Source organism: Homarus americanus, unplaced genomic scaffold (genome assembly GCF_018991925.1).
Source record: "Homarus americanus isolate GMGI-L3 unplaced genomic scaffold, GMGI_Hamer_2.0 scaffold36188, whole genome shotgun sequence".
In the NCBI taxonomy this organism is placed as follows: Eukaryota; Metazoa; Arthropoda; class Malacostraca; order Decapoda; family Nephropidae; genus Homarus; species Homarus americanus.
In genome coordinates this window covers 2,092,552-2,107,107 of record NW_024718183.1, presented here as the reverse complement: position 1 = coordinate 2,107,107, position 14,556 = coordinate 2,092,552, and the positions used below count along the sequence as shown (strand labels likewise).

General features: G+C 37.7%; 1 protein-coding gene across 2 annotated transcripts; it reads left to right on the top strand.

The window, feature by feature from the left end:
- The first annotated feature begins 874 nt into the window (after positions 1-874).
- On the top strand, positions 875-13,910 carry LOC121859242 (guanine nucleotide-binding protein subunit beta-2-like 1). 2 transcript variants are annotated; one of them, XM_042355980.1, is made up of 9 exons: positions 875-983; positions 1,243-1,352; positions 9,385-9,482; positions 9,571-9,681; positions 10,244-10,315; positions 11,675-11,809; positions 12,022-12,132; positions 13,421-13,561; positions 13,704-13,910. In XM_042355980.1, exons 2-9 carry the CDS (start codon positions 1,244-1,246, stop codon positions 13,881-13,883), a joined length of 957 nt encoding a protein of 318 aa, XP_042211914.1. In that variant the 5' UTR covers positions 875-983; position 1,243; the 3' UTR covers positions 13,884-13,910. The 2 variants fall into 2 exon arrangements, with proteins under 2 accessions (XP_042211914.1, XP_042211915.1); XM_042355981.1 differs by having other exon boundaries at positions 884-987.
- The last annotated feature ends 646 nt before the right edge of the window (positions 13,911-14,556 follow it).

Here is a 14,556-nt window from a genome sequence, read left to right as displayed (position 1 = left end):
AAAAGTAAAAAGTATATGAAGAATTTTCCCCCCAGACTCCTTTGGGGGGAAATTCTTCATATGATCCATTTTATTTACTATGAATTATTATTATTATTTATTATTATATTTTCGCCTCTCCAGGCCCCGATGTGGGTCAGTGACCTGTGCCCGGGTGGGCTAATCCCCGTAAAAAAAAGAAAAGAAAAAAAACTTACTTGAGAAAGGTTCGTAAATAAGTCATATCCGCCAATACTGAACTGGCATTCCTCTGGGTCAATTCTGTTATTCTTGGACGACAGTCCTACAACACCTACTATATCGGGTTGGTGTACCTTCAGTAGTGTTTTAAGCTCTCTCTTTTCAAGGAACCAAAGTCTTTGCTCTGAACGTGTCATGCGCGCAACTCAAAAGCAGAGTCAGCGCATACATATTAGCTAACGTGTTAGTTATTCCGTGCATCTTAAACGCCTTGCAATAAACGCCTTTATTATTTGGCTTCAAATAACTATTCTCACACAGCTTGGATCAATTTAGTGGGAAGGTAGAGTGTAGTTATTTATGTATGAAAATACGGTATTATTAGAAAATTGAATCCTACACTACGAATTACAAAATAGACAATTATCAAATGAAAAGCTCAGACATCAGAGAGTTGAAGAGTTCTGCAATAATAACTATTCTTATATTCATTAAATGCTGTCACACCTTTTGTTTACTTTTATATTCACTATCACTTACTTATAATTACCAGATATCACTACACATATTTATTTAATCTTATCATAACTCACTATATATGTGTAAATAAATAAAATTTTGGTAATTTATTTTATATTACACGTCAATTAGGGATTATATATATTGCCAAAGAGATTGGTTCTCCTTGCAGCTAGGGTTTGTATACACGCTCCCTCCACTAGTCCACTCCTTTATGAAGTAACCATCTTGGTGAGCGGCCGCCGCGCGTTCACTATAGTGTAATCTCCTTCCATCGTTGTCACGTGAGTATGTAATTAAATGTTGTATTAATGTGAGGGTAATATGAAACTCTGGCTATACGGGCATATATATGAATAAGCTGGATAAATTTACGGAGACCATTAAAAAAGCCATGTAAATTTGGGGATGTAGAACACCCGCTGTAAGAAAAATTTAAAAATTAAAATATGTGTTATAATGCCGCATATGGAATGTGAATAATAGATATGGTGAGATTAATCGATATAATTGTTTAACTGGCCGGATTTTCTGTATTGTCAGGATGAATGAGAGTCTTCAGCTACGTGGGACTCTGGTGGGCCATAATGGCTGGGTCACGCAGATCGCAACAAACAGGAATTTCCCTGACATGATCTTGTCAGCCTCCAGAGGTAAGTTACTGAAATAGCATCCATCTCTGCAACACAAGTCTCCACAATTTATACCTGCTGTCCCATGAATTAATTGTTAAGCCTTAAAACTGTCAAGACCGGTCCGACTAACTACCCAAATGTAGCCAAATATAGCCGGAATGAAGTCAAATAATGGTCCTAGATGAATAAATCGGACTACCAATCACTTCTCGACTAGTATTTGGTGTCAAATTAAAAAAAAATTGGTAAACTTAATTTAATCTGAGTTGGGTTAGGTTAGATTAGGTTAGGTACATGCACTTGATCTATTAACTCAGATTAAATTAAGTTTACCAATTTTTTTTTAATTTGACACCAAATACTAGTCGAGAAGTGATTGGCAGTCTGATTTATTCATCTAGAACCATTATTTGACTTCATTCCGGCTATATTTGGCTACATTTGGGTAGTTAGTCGGACCCGTCAAGACCGTCCGTGTTGACAACCTTCCCAGCGGGTCCGACTAATTACCCAAATGTAGCCGCAATGAACTCAAATAATGGTCCTACATGAATAAATCGGGTTACCAATTACTTCTCGACTAGTATTTGGTGTCACGAAGTCACAAAAAATTGGTAAACTTAATTTAATCCAAGTTAATAGAGAAATCCGACTGAGAGAGATTTAGGAGTAATGATAAGTAGGAACCTTAAGCCAAGTAAACAATGTGTTTTTGCTCGTAACAAGGCTAATAAAGTACTTGGGTTCATACAAAGGAGTGTTAGTTACAAGACTAGCGAGGTCATCCTAAAACTGTATCTTGCTCTTGTGAGACCACACCTGGATTACGCAGTTCAGTTCTGGTCACCGTGTTACAGAATGGATATAGAATCCTGGAAAGAATTCAGAGGAGAATGACAAGACTAATCCCGGGCATTAGGAACCTTGAGTATAGAGACAGGTTAAAGCATCTTAATTTGCACTCCCTTGAGAGACGTAGAGCGAGGGGCGACCTGATAGAGGTGTATAAGTGGAAGGCAGGGCTAAACAAAGGGGACATTACTAAGGTACTCAAACTATCCAACCAGGAGCGAACTCGTAACAATGGTTTTAAATTAGACAAATTTAGATTTAGGCGTGAAATAGGTAAGCACTGGTTTGGAAACAGAGTAGTGGATGAATGGAACAAGTTACCAAATATCATCATTAACTCGAATACGCTGAACTGCTTCAAACATAGGTTGGATGCTTATATGAGCAATAGGGGTTGGGTGTAAACGGGACTGCCCAGTATGGGCCAATAGGCCCGCTGCAGTTTCCTCCATTCTTATGTTAAGTGCATGTACCTAACCTAACCTAACCTCGACTAGTATTTGGTGTCACGAAGTCACAAAAAAAATATGGAAAACGTAATTTAATTTGAGTTAATAGATCGCTTGCATGTACCGAGGGAGCGAGTAATTACCTAAATGTAGCCGCAATGAACTCAAATAATGGTCCTACATGAATAAATCGGACTGTCAATCACTTCTCGACTAGTATTTGGTGTCACGAAGTCACAAAAAATTGGTAAACTTAATTTAATCCGAGTTAATAGATCAAGTACCTAACCTCGACTAGTATTTGGTGTCACGAAGTCACAAAAAATTGGTAAACTTAATTTAATCTGAGTTAATAGATCAAGTGCATGTACCTAACCTTACCTAACACAACTCAGATTAAATTAAGTTTACCAATTTTTTGTGACTGACCAAATAATAATCGAGAAGTGATTGACAGCCCGATTTACGCTTGTATGACCATCATTTGACTTCATTGCGGCTACAATTGGGTAATTATTCGCTCCCCCGGTACATGCACGTGATCTATTAACTCGGATTAAATTACGTTTTCCAATTTTTTTTTTAATTTGTGACACCAAATACTAGTCGAGAAGTGATTGGCAGTCAGATTTATTCATGTAGGACCATTATTTGACTTCATTGTGGCTACATTTGGGTAATTAGTGGGACCCGTAGTATGGTCACAAGGCTTAATAGGTTAGTTTGGAATCGTTTGGCTGTAAATTAATTCACAGATAAAGTTACAAATGAAATACCAACCAACCAACAAAACCTAACCTAACCAGGGTTGCACCCCTTCCATTTCTTACTGTTAGCTTGAAGAAAACTGGTGACACCGCCAAGTGTGTTGTTGTTCTCGCAGTGTGCACTGATTATTACGGACAAACACGCCGTGTTTTCAAGAAAAAAAATTGCCTCGCTATTTTTCTAATGAAACTCGGCAATTGACGTAAAATAATCTCACAATTAAATCTCCGCTCCTGACGCACCCACTCATTGTGGGTCCGACTAATTACCCAAATGTATCCGCAATGAAGTCAAATAATGGCCCTACACGAATAAATCGGACTGCCAATCACTTGTCGACTAGTATTTGGTGTCACGAAGTCACAAAAAATTGGTAAACTTAATTTAATCTGAGTTAATAGATCAAGTGCATGTACCTAACCTAACACAACACAACTCAGATTAAATTAAGTTTACCAATTTTTTGTGACTGACACCAAATAATAATCGAGAAGTGATTCACAGCCCGATTTACGCTTGTAGGACCATCACTTGACTTCAATGCGGCTACATTTGGGTGATTACTCGCTCCCTCGGTACAAGCACGCGATCTATTAACTCAGTTTAAATTAAGTTTTACATTTTTTGTGACTTCGTGACACCAAATACTATTCGAGAAGTAGTTGGCAGTCCGATTTATTCATGTAGGACCATTATTTGACTTCATTGCGGCTACATTTGGGTACATTTGGATAATTAGTCGGACCGACTCATTGTTCATTGGCTAAGACGAAAAACTTTTACCCAATAATAAGTCTATCACTATAGCCAATAAGAAACTCCCACACCACCCCCTGTTGGTCCGACTAATTACCCAAATGTAGCCGCAATGAAGTCAAATAATGGTCCTACATGAATAAATCGGACTGCCAACCTCTTCTCGACTAGTATTTACATAAGAACATTAGAAAATAAGGAGTCTGCAATAGGTCGGTTGGCTTGTGCATGGCAGCTCCTGTCGAGAGTTACAACCACTATCATCCATGAATCTATCTAGCCTCCTTTTGAAACTTTCCAGACTTCCAGCACTTACTACAAAGTTGCTAAGCTTGTTCCACTCGTCCACCACCCTATTTGGTGTCAGTCACAAAAAATTGGAAAACTTAATTTAAACTGAGTTAATAGATCGCGTGCTTGTACCGAGGGAGCGAGTAATTACCCAAATGTAGTCGCAATGAAGTCAAATGATGGTCCTACAAGCGTAAATCGGGCTGTGAATCACTTCTCGATTATTATTTGGAGTCATAAAGTCACAAAAAATTGGTAAAGTTAATTTAATCTGAGTTAATAGATCGAGTGCGTGTATCTAACCTAACCTAACTCAACTCAGATTAAATTAAGTTTACCAATTTTTTGTGACTTCGTGACACCAAATACTAGTCGAGAAGTGATTGGCAGTCCGATTTATTCATGTAGGACCATCATTTGACTTCATTGCGGCTACATTTGGGTAATTACTCGCTCCCTCGGTACATGTTTGTGATCTATTAACTCAGATTAAATTAAGTTTTCCAATTTTTGTGACTTTCTGACACCAAATACTAGTCGAGAAGTGATTGGCAGTACGATTTATTCATGTAGGACCATTATTTGACTTCATTGCGGCTACATTTGGGTAATTAGTCGGCCCCCCGCACATACACTATAAATGTTTAAGAAGCAAAGACGGAGGTACTGGGTGAGGTGGGCCAGACATTTTCCTCGAGAAGTAAACAAATCATGGCGACATATGACTGACCAAATATAATAATATTGAAAATTTAATATCTCGCTTATCCTTAATTTCCGGTGGAAATATCATTGAAGAAAATTTTTTAAAATTGTCTAAACATTATGAAATACATAAGAACATAAGAAAATAAGGAGTCTGCAATAGGCCGGTTGGCCTGTGCATGGCAGCTCCTGTCGAGAGTTACTACCACGCTCTTATCATCCATGAATCAATCTAGCCTCCTTATGAACCTTCCGGAGTTCCAGCACTTACTACAAAGTTGCTAAGCTCGTTCCACTCGTTCACCACCCTATTTGTGAACCAGTTCCTTCCTATCTCCCTCCTAAAGCTAAACTTATTCAACTTAAATCCGTTGCTCCGAGTCCTATCCTGCTCGGATATTATAAGAACTTTTTCTATATCCTTTTTATTGATTCCTTTCACCCACTTAAATACTTCTATCATATCTCCCCCCACTCCTCGTCCTTCTAGGGAATGCAAGTTAAGTTTCTTTAACCTATCCTGATATGGAAGGTTTCTAAGTCCTGGAATCATTTTCGCCATTCTTCGCGGCACCGACTCTAGTGAATTGATATCCATTCTATAATAGGGCACCAGAACTGAACCGCATAATCGAGGTGTGGCCTGACTAGTGCAAGATATAGTTGCAATAAGACCTCTGCACTCTTATTACGTACACTTCTAGATATAAAACCCAATACTCTGTTTGCCTTATTTCGAACATTAACACACTGTTTTCTTGGCCGTAGGTCCGGGCTTACAAGTACCCCTAGGTCTTTCACAAGTCGACTTCTCTAGGTTGATGTTGTTAAGGCTGTATACATTGTCAGTATTTGTTCTTCCAATATTAAGTACGCTGCACTTGCTGGTGTTGAATTTCATTTGCCATTTTTCAGACCACCCCTGCAGTTTATTTAGATCCTCCTGTAGTGCATTTGCATCCTGCCCTGAATTAATCTGCCGCCCTATTTTGGTGTTATCCGCAAACTTGCTTATGTCACTGCTGATCCCAGTATCTAGATTGTTTATGTAGATTATGAACAAGAGTGGACCTGGTACTGACCCCTGGGAAACCCCATTGGTTACACAGCCCCACCCAGATTTAACACCATCTACGCTGACCCTCTGCGTTCTATCGGTGTGCCATGATTTTATCCAATTTAAAACTTTCCCCTCATGGTAATGAGCCTTAGCTTTTCTCAGAAGCCGCTGATGCGGTACTCTGTCAAATGCTTTGCTAAAGTCTAAGTAAATAACATCGTAATTTTCGTCATTATCTCCTACCTCGAAGACTTTCCTAAAAAAGTCAGCAGATTTTGTTAGACAAAATTTTCCCTTTGTAAACCCATGTTGAGAGTCGTAGATTAATTTGCTTTTCTCTAGATGCGATCGGATGCTATCTGCTATAATTGATTCAAGAAATTTCCCCACTACTGACGTCAAATTGATCGGCCTGTTAATTTGACGCTCATGCTCTGTCTCCCTTTTTGAATATGGGTACTACATTTGCCCTTTTCCATAAGTCTGGCACAACTCCGGTGTCTAATGAGTTTGGAAATAAATTTACGAGGGGTCCGCTAATCTGTTCCCTACACTCTTTCAAGGCTCGAGGGAAAATTTCATCCGGCCCTGGGGATTTTGTCTTCTTTAGTTTATTTATCCTCTTTAGAACATCCTCTTTTCTGATAGTGATATTCTTTAATTTCTCTTCTTCCTTTCCCCTAAATATCAGTTCCACCTCTGGAATTTCCTCGCGAATTTCTTCTGTGAAAACTGATAAGAAGCAGTTGTTCAATGCTTTGCTTATTTCTTTACTGCCATTTATCACTTCTCCCCTCTCTGACTTTAAAGGCCCAACTTTGTCCTTGACTTTTGTTCTATTATGTCAATGCTGTTGGGAATGAGCAGTAGTTGAGATATATGAAAAAAAGGGGAAGGTCAAACGATGTAAATACAAAAAACTAACTTAACCTAACCTAACCCCTAGTGCAAAAGAAATTTACCATAAGTAAGAGATTTAGGAAGATAAAGTGATACGACTTGAATGAGGAAGTGCCTGTCAGTGTCCGTCTCTTATCACAGTAGTATGGATGGCGATCTACACTGTATTGACACTCCGAATTACATCTTGGTCGTCGGGTCAATTCAACTTATGACCTGGTCATATCGTTTTAACATCTAGTTTCTCGGCTAAGCTTATACACTTTCTATTAGCTTTTGAAACAACACTACCATCACTTGCTCATGCTGAATAGGGATGCAAAAAATGCTGTAAGATACCTGAGAAAGTTTTTCTCCTTTTCCTGTTCAGATGCGTGAAAACAAAGGGCCCGCCAGCTGCGATTGTTTATACTAGTGATGCTGGCGTCACCACTAACAAGCCCAGCAGCCTCCGTGCGCAAGGCGTGTTTTATATATATATATATATATATATATATATATATATATATATATATATATATATATATATAAATATTGGGATTTAGTTTTTATTTATACGAAAATGTAATATATATTTTTTTAAATTTCTTCGTAAATACAAAGAAAATAATGGCTTCTTAAATTATCCAGGGTCTTGGATGTGAATCTTTGTTAGTTGAACCGTAGGCCAACTCGGCCTATCTTAAATAACCAACTTGGCCCACCCAGTTAGCTAACTCTGCCTATCTTAAATAACTAACTCGGCCTACCTTGCACACTTCAAACAAGTAGCTGACTAAAGGTTCAAAAATGAGAGTTGTTTTGTCTCTCTTGGTTCACTGAAACACGACATTTTAGTGTCATGATCAGTTTTCACCGTGTTTTACCCTGCAATTTCTCTCCTCCTTCATGCCTTGCACATAACAGGTGATTTATGATTGTAAAGAAAAGATTTAAAAAAAATCTTATTAGAATAAAAAGTTGTTACATCTTAAAATACTTGCTTTGATAAGAACATATGTAGAAAAATTTCACAAAATCGAACAACTCCTTCTGGTGTTAACCATCTATCCAGTATTACCTATAATGACAACTTAAACAATCCCATCGACCTATTGACACTAGAACTCTCCATATGGACAGTCATATTGCCAACATGAACCTGGCTTAGAATAGATTTCCATTAAGGTCCAGTAGGTTTTGTGGTTTCGTGTTTTTCACTAAACTAATACTTTACATTACAGTCAAGTCTTGGACATATGACACGGTTTCTGTGCATATTTTTGGCAGCTGTTGCTAGTATGATAGCTAGGAAGTGGAAAGTAGTGAGGTTTGAGGGGTTATCGCCTCTTGCATGCAAGATGACCAGGTATGGCGCGAGGCACTCTGTACCTCCAACATTTGGTGCACATTTTGTGATGAAATCTTCCAGTGTTGGGTTCTTGCCTGTTTTCACCAAGTACAAAATCTGCATGTTGAAAAGGGCCACATCATTAAAATGGAAGAACAGTGTCTTGTACTATACCACTTCATTGTCTTTAGTGCGAATGCTTTGCATGACAGCATATTGAAAGTATGATCTGTAACACTGAGGTTCATGGATGTTGAAATTAATGTGACTGGTTGAAATTAGGCAATTTATCTCTGAAAAGGGAAATTATTGTTACAATGTGGAATTGCGTATTTTTGTCGTGACTATTCTATAAAATGTGCGGTAATATTTATGATAATTGACCAGATGTAACCAGGTGTGGTAGAAGAGGTTTATTTATTTTTTCCTTTCATTTAATTAAAATCCCAGTATCAAACATCCTCAATAACATAGCATTGTTAGTACTATATACAGTACACTGGTGTACTGAGATCAGCTGGTGACTTAGTGTGGCTGCTGACTGGCGGCGTATAGTCATGTGACTACTGTATGTGGGACGCCTAGTAGAGCGTGTGGCTTAGTCGCTTTACTCGGTGTTTTTCTTTTGATATTGGATTGTAACTTAGCTGTGTGCGTTTGTACGCTCAAAACTAGTGGATGTTGGTAGAAATATGAAGCTGCTGCTCAGGGAGAGTCTGATATTGCAAAAAAAATGAAAATTAGGAGGTTGGTCACTTCCGGAGGTCTGTTTTTTCAGCACGCGTTCTTTTATCTTCTCATTGGATTACTATTTTTTTAATGATTAAAAATGGTGAAGGTCAAATAAAAGCTTGAGGTATGTGGCAGTCTTTACTATATTTTTATGTAAAATTTGGAGGTTAGAAGCTAAGTAATATAATGCAATATTTCTACTTTCAGATAAATCTCTGATTTTGTGGAAGCTCACACGTGAAGAGAACCACTATGGAATTCCTCAAAAGCGTCTTCATGGACATTCCCACTTCATCTCGGATGTGGTAAGTGCACAGTCTATTTCTTTGTTAATTAAATAAATTGCGTCCTCTTGGAAAAGTTTCCTTTTTTTAATCTAAATAAATATTTCAGGTTTTATCTTTGGATGGACATTTTGCCTTGTCTGGCTCGTGGGACAAGACACTGCGCCTTTGGGATTTAGCTGCCGGCAAGACCACCAGGCGTTTTGAGGACCACAATAAGGTCTGAACCTGCAGTTATGAACTGACCAGAACCACAACATTCTTCAAAAATTAATTCAGGAAGCTTTTTTGTTAAATATTTTTTTTAGTAGATAGAAGAGGACACCTACGAGTTGGTGAGTATGTGACCTGCACTAAAGGTGCGGGCGTCAAGTTTTATACCTTGACATGGAAGAGGTTTGTCAACCTCAGACAATCTCCATTACTCCTCAACAGTGGCTTCCCTACAGTCAATAAGTGCTGTATTTACCTTCATAATCTGAAATAAATGGTTGTGGTACTGACAATTTTCAAGTAGTGTTAAATGGTTTCTCAAATATCTAACCATTTTTCCTATTTATCTTGATTGTTACTGGGAGATGAATAACTAATACAACATTATAGGCATCACAACACAACCTGTAGAATTTATGTACAGAGGAAAAAAGGTTAGAAGGACTCGCTGAAATATGCCAATATTTTATTATAATTGGGCTAGAGAAAATAAACTTAATTGCAGAATCATGGTCTTGTATTCCATTCATATAGGGTGGGTGGGTGTACTCAAATCTGTGTATTTACAGGATGTGCTCTCAGTTGCATTCAGTGCTGACAACCGTCAGATTGTCTCGGGCTCTCGAGATAAGACAATTAAGGTACGTTAAATTTGTCAATGGACACCTGAGTTGCATGTACTTCCATCTGACTTGCAATGGTTCACATAAGAAACTTAATATTTGATCCTGATTCAAGTTAAACTGATGTTCAATCTGCCCCTCCCCCCTCTTCTTTTTCTCTTAATTAAAAACACATTTCACACTTTTATTGATAAGGATGGTGAATAGTGTCGTGTGAGTCAGTCATTTGAGGTCTTTTTACAATAATACAAAAATATGAGTGGAAAGAAGCATTCAAGTGATAATGGTGGTGCTTGTGTAAATGTAAAAGAAAGTACAGGGTGTTCGAAAAGTCTCTTTACATCTGCAATAATTAAAAATATAGTTTTTACCTTTTTCTACTGAGTAGGTATTGAAAATGGTCACAGTAAATGTCGGAAATGGATACCAGTCCTAATATTTACTGTAAGTAGAACAAGGTATATACCAGTGTTGGTATAACAAGGAACTATAGTGTTGAGTTGTACAGGTGTACAAAGATTTTATATTCCCATTTATTAATTTAAGTGACAAATTAAAAGGTATTAAAACAATTGGAGTTGAATTTCTGATATTTTCATGGGTGTAAGGAATGACATTTCCTGTGAAGATTGCCTTAACTTCAGATTAAAGCTATTCTCGCTCCTTTTCTTGCTCATCTTCTGTTTCCATACTCACATCTTTATCTCCATTTCTATTCTATTTTATAATTTTTCTCATTCACTTATTAGTCTTACTAATTTGTTCTTCAGAATTAGTTTATGCAAGAAGGTTCATTTGACAAACATTAATTAGTGTCTTGTTAGTGATCAGGACAAGGCTTGTTCACATCGAAGTTGATATTCACTTTTTGGCGGCGGAATACAAAATGTATTGCCGTCTCCTCATTCGTAAAAACTTTGTTTATGTCCGTGATTTGTTTGTAAAGAACTTGGAGGGGATTTTTAAATTTTTGTTCATTTCCCCAACCCCTCCACACCTTGTAAGTCACACTTAACATTATCCTTGAACTCAGCCCAGCGTATCACTACGTTGCTACTGACTGATTCCACTCCTCAACTTGTCAAAGAATGCTTCCTTTATGTTGTGCTCCTTCAATTTCCACACATGCCTTCATTGAACATCATCACCTTCCTTTTCCTGCACATTTTTAGCAACATCTCGATTAATCATAAGTTTTTAATGATTACGACAGTATATACACATGGTTTTTCTTCCCGAGCTGGTAATATGGTTAGACTGTTAAATGGTGATGATGGGGCTCCCAAAGTAGTATTGTTAACATGGACAACTTCATTACAATACTTCGTTAGAATTTTAAACTTAATTTTTCTCTCTAATGTTGTAATATATTTCCAGCTGTGGAACACACTGGCCCAGTGCAAGTACACCATTCAGGAGGATGGTCACTCTGATTGGGTCTCGTGTGTGAGATTCTCCCCCTCAAACAGCAACCCCATTATTGTCTCGTGTGGATGGGATAAGGCAGTTAAGGTTTGTACTAGTTTCCTTATTGAGCTACTGGATGAGAAAATTGATCTTACATGCCTGTACTGTAACTCCAATTAACTTGTATCATGATTAGAACCACTTTCTGAATTGTGATGTTCTATTATGCGGATATAGGTCTGAAAGAGTTATGTCATGTCATACATTATAAAGCAGTGGTCAAATTGTAATGTACTGTATATGCATTTTATCCCCAGGTGTGGAGCTTAACTAACTGCAAACTCAAGACCAACCACTATGGTCATGCTGGATACTTGAACACTGTGACAGTCTCGCCTGATGGTTCCCTATGTGCTTCAGGTGGCAAGGTAGGACAGTTACCAGGGTTTTATTGTTATTAGAAGATGTGTGACAATTTGTGCTGGGAATTTTAAGTAGTTTATTAATTGGAATACTATCCTAAAACTAAAGAAAATATTATGTTAAAATAGGTTATTTTGATGAATTCAAGTGGACTACAATACAGATCCTCTGGAAGGAGCCTGGGTCTTGGGTTTGAGTGAAATAAAGTTGTTAGAAAAAGTTGGGGGAAGTCAAATTGGTGTCAGAAAGGTTGAAAGTAAGAGAATTGATTGCTGCTTTGCCTGGATGACTTAAGAGAAATAAGATAATCTTCGGTTTAGCTTTGCCATTTCATTTCTTGATAAAGGATCTCTGCTGTATTAGTGCATAGAATACCAGTTTGGCTAAAAAACAAGAAAAGAATTTGTGAAAACTGTACAAGAAGCCCAACACAGGATCTAATTGAAAACTTAGCGAACCTGAGATAGGTTAGGTTCATAAATGTTTCTTACCACTTTCTCCCTTGTGAAGTAAGGGGCAGAGAGAGCATCAAGTATATATTGTTGGGGTTGTTTTTTAAGTCTAACTGGTGGTGGTGCACAGGACTAAAGCAGGATGTTAAATGAATCCGTTTCATGTATTCCTTTTTATCCTACAGTTCATACTTTTTATGTTAAACAAGATTGAACGTTTCATCAAATCACAAGATTTAGTGGCCAAATTAAACAGCATTTACAAGTTTGATAATTATTCGAGGTTTATTGATCTAAATTCATGTTTGATCAGATGTCACAGCAGGTAAGCTTTTAGAGACAAGCATTTATGGAGGGACTATGGGGTAATGTCTAGATGTTCAGAAATTTTAACAAATATTTATTTGATGTAGTTGGTGTTCCTATGACTTTTTTTTTTTTATTAAATGACTTGTGCTTGAAACACCAATTGGTCATAGGAACTGTAAGCTTTTAATGCCATGCTATGCTTCCACCATCATACATAACAGAGTATCACTAGGACAGCCTTTATTCAGTACCTATTTTATCAATAAAAGTATAATCTCTTGAGTGATAGTGATTCCATTAGTGTATTACCCGACTGTTTCCTGTTCCACATGTTCCAGTTTGAGTAGAGTATTGTACGTATGGAAGTAAACTAAGGATTCCTTACCCTCCTTATAAGTGTTAAACTAGGAACAACTTGTTTACATATTGTACAATTCTAGGTTTTGGGTTGCTGGAATCTACATTACTGGATATTTTCTGTGTGTGCTGCATGTATCTTCGAAGGTCATAAAATTCTATTAAAAATTTTCAGGATGCCAAGGCCATGCTGTGGGACCTTAATGATGATAAGCATTTGTACACTTTGGACCACACTGACACCATCAACTCCCTGTGCTTCAGCCCCAACCGTTACTGGCTGTGTGCTGCTACTGGACCCTCAATTAAGATTTGGGTAAATATTCATCCGGTTATATATATATATATATATATATATATATATATATATATATATATATAGTTCATATGATCATGATTACAACCAAAGTTGGTCACATCTGAGCATATTTTTAAGTTATTTGTCTTTGCTATTGCAGGATCTTGAGGGTAAAAATATGGTTGATGAATTGAAGCCTGATGTAATCACTCAGAACCCCAAGGCTGAACCCCCACAGTGTCTCTCCATGGCTTGGTCAGCTGATGGCCAGACATTGTTCGCTGGTTACAGTGACAGCAAGATCCGTGTTTGGCAAGTCAGTGTTACATCTCGAGCATAAGAAAGTAAATAAATCTTGCTGGTGGTAGTTATTTTTTCATTAAAATAAAACCTAAAACTTATTTTTTAAGTGGTTGTGGGGGGGGGGGGGTTACAGTCCAAATTGTTGTGTAGTGACCTAATTAGTTCTGTATTTGCCCATGGCAGAAATGGCAAGGGTGATTGAAAGGAGCCTGAGTCTTGGGTTTGAGTGAAATAAAGTTGTTTGAAAAAGTGATGTATGTCAAATTGGTGTTGGAAAGGTTGAGAGAAAGGATTGACTGCTGCTGCATGGTGATGGAATACAAGGGGGTCAGACTATATATAGACTGCACAAAAGATATTTTGTGAGTTCAGATGTAGGAGGATAGAGGCGTGGATTGATGTGAACTACTGCCTAGAAAATGTGAGTATAAATATGACTTGACAAGTAGGTGTGGGTTTGGGTAAACTTTGCCAAGTGTGTGCAAATGGTCACATTTATTCGGGAGTATTTTACTGCAATCCTTTAGGGTGGCCTGAATAAAGCAGGTAACACCACTAGACCTTTTATCCATAAGTTGCTGTGGCATCCTCATAAATCACTTGCAATATTTGCGCTTGTGGTATATTGCTTCTTGAGCGTCCATCTCCCAACCTCTTATATACTTCCCTTACCCCATTGCACCATGTCTTTACTGTCCTTCCTATCATCC

What these genes read in the sequence shown, in the direction of transcription:
- LOC121859242 (XM_042355980.1), top strand. Translation starts at nt 1,244, where the DNA reads ATGAATGAGAGTCTTCAGCTACGTGGGACTCTGGTGGGCCATAATGGC. An exon ending in GATCTTGTCAGCCTCCAGAG is followed by an intron (nt 1,353 to 9,384) that starts GTAAGTTACTGA and finishes TTCTACTTTCAG; the next exon opens with ATAAATCTCTGATTTTGTGG. An exon ending in GTTTTGAGGACCACAATAAG is followed by an intron (nt 9,682 to 10,243) that starts GTCTGAACCTGC and finishes GTGTATTTACAG; the next exon opens with GATGTGCTCTCAGTTGCATT.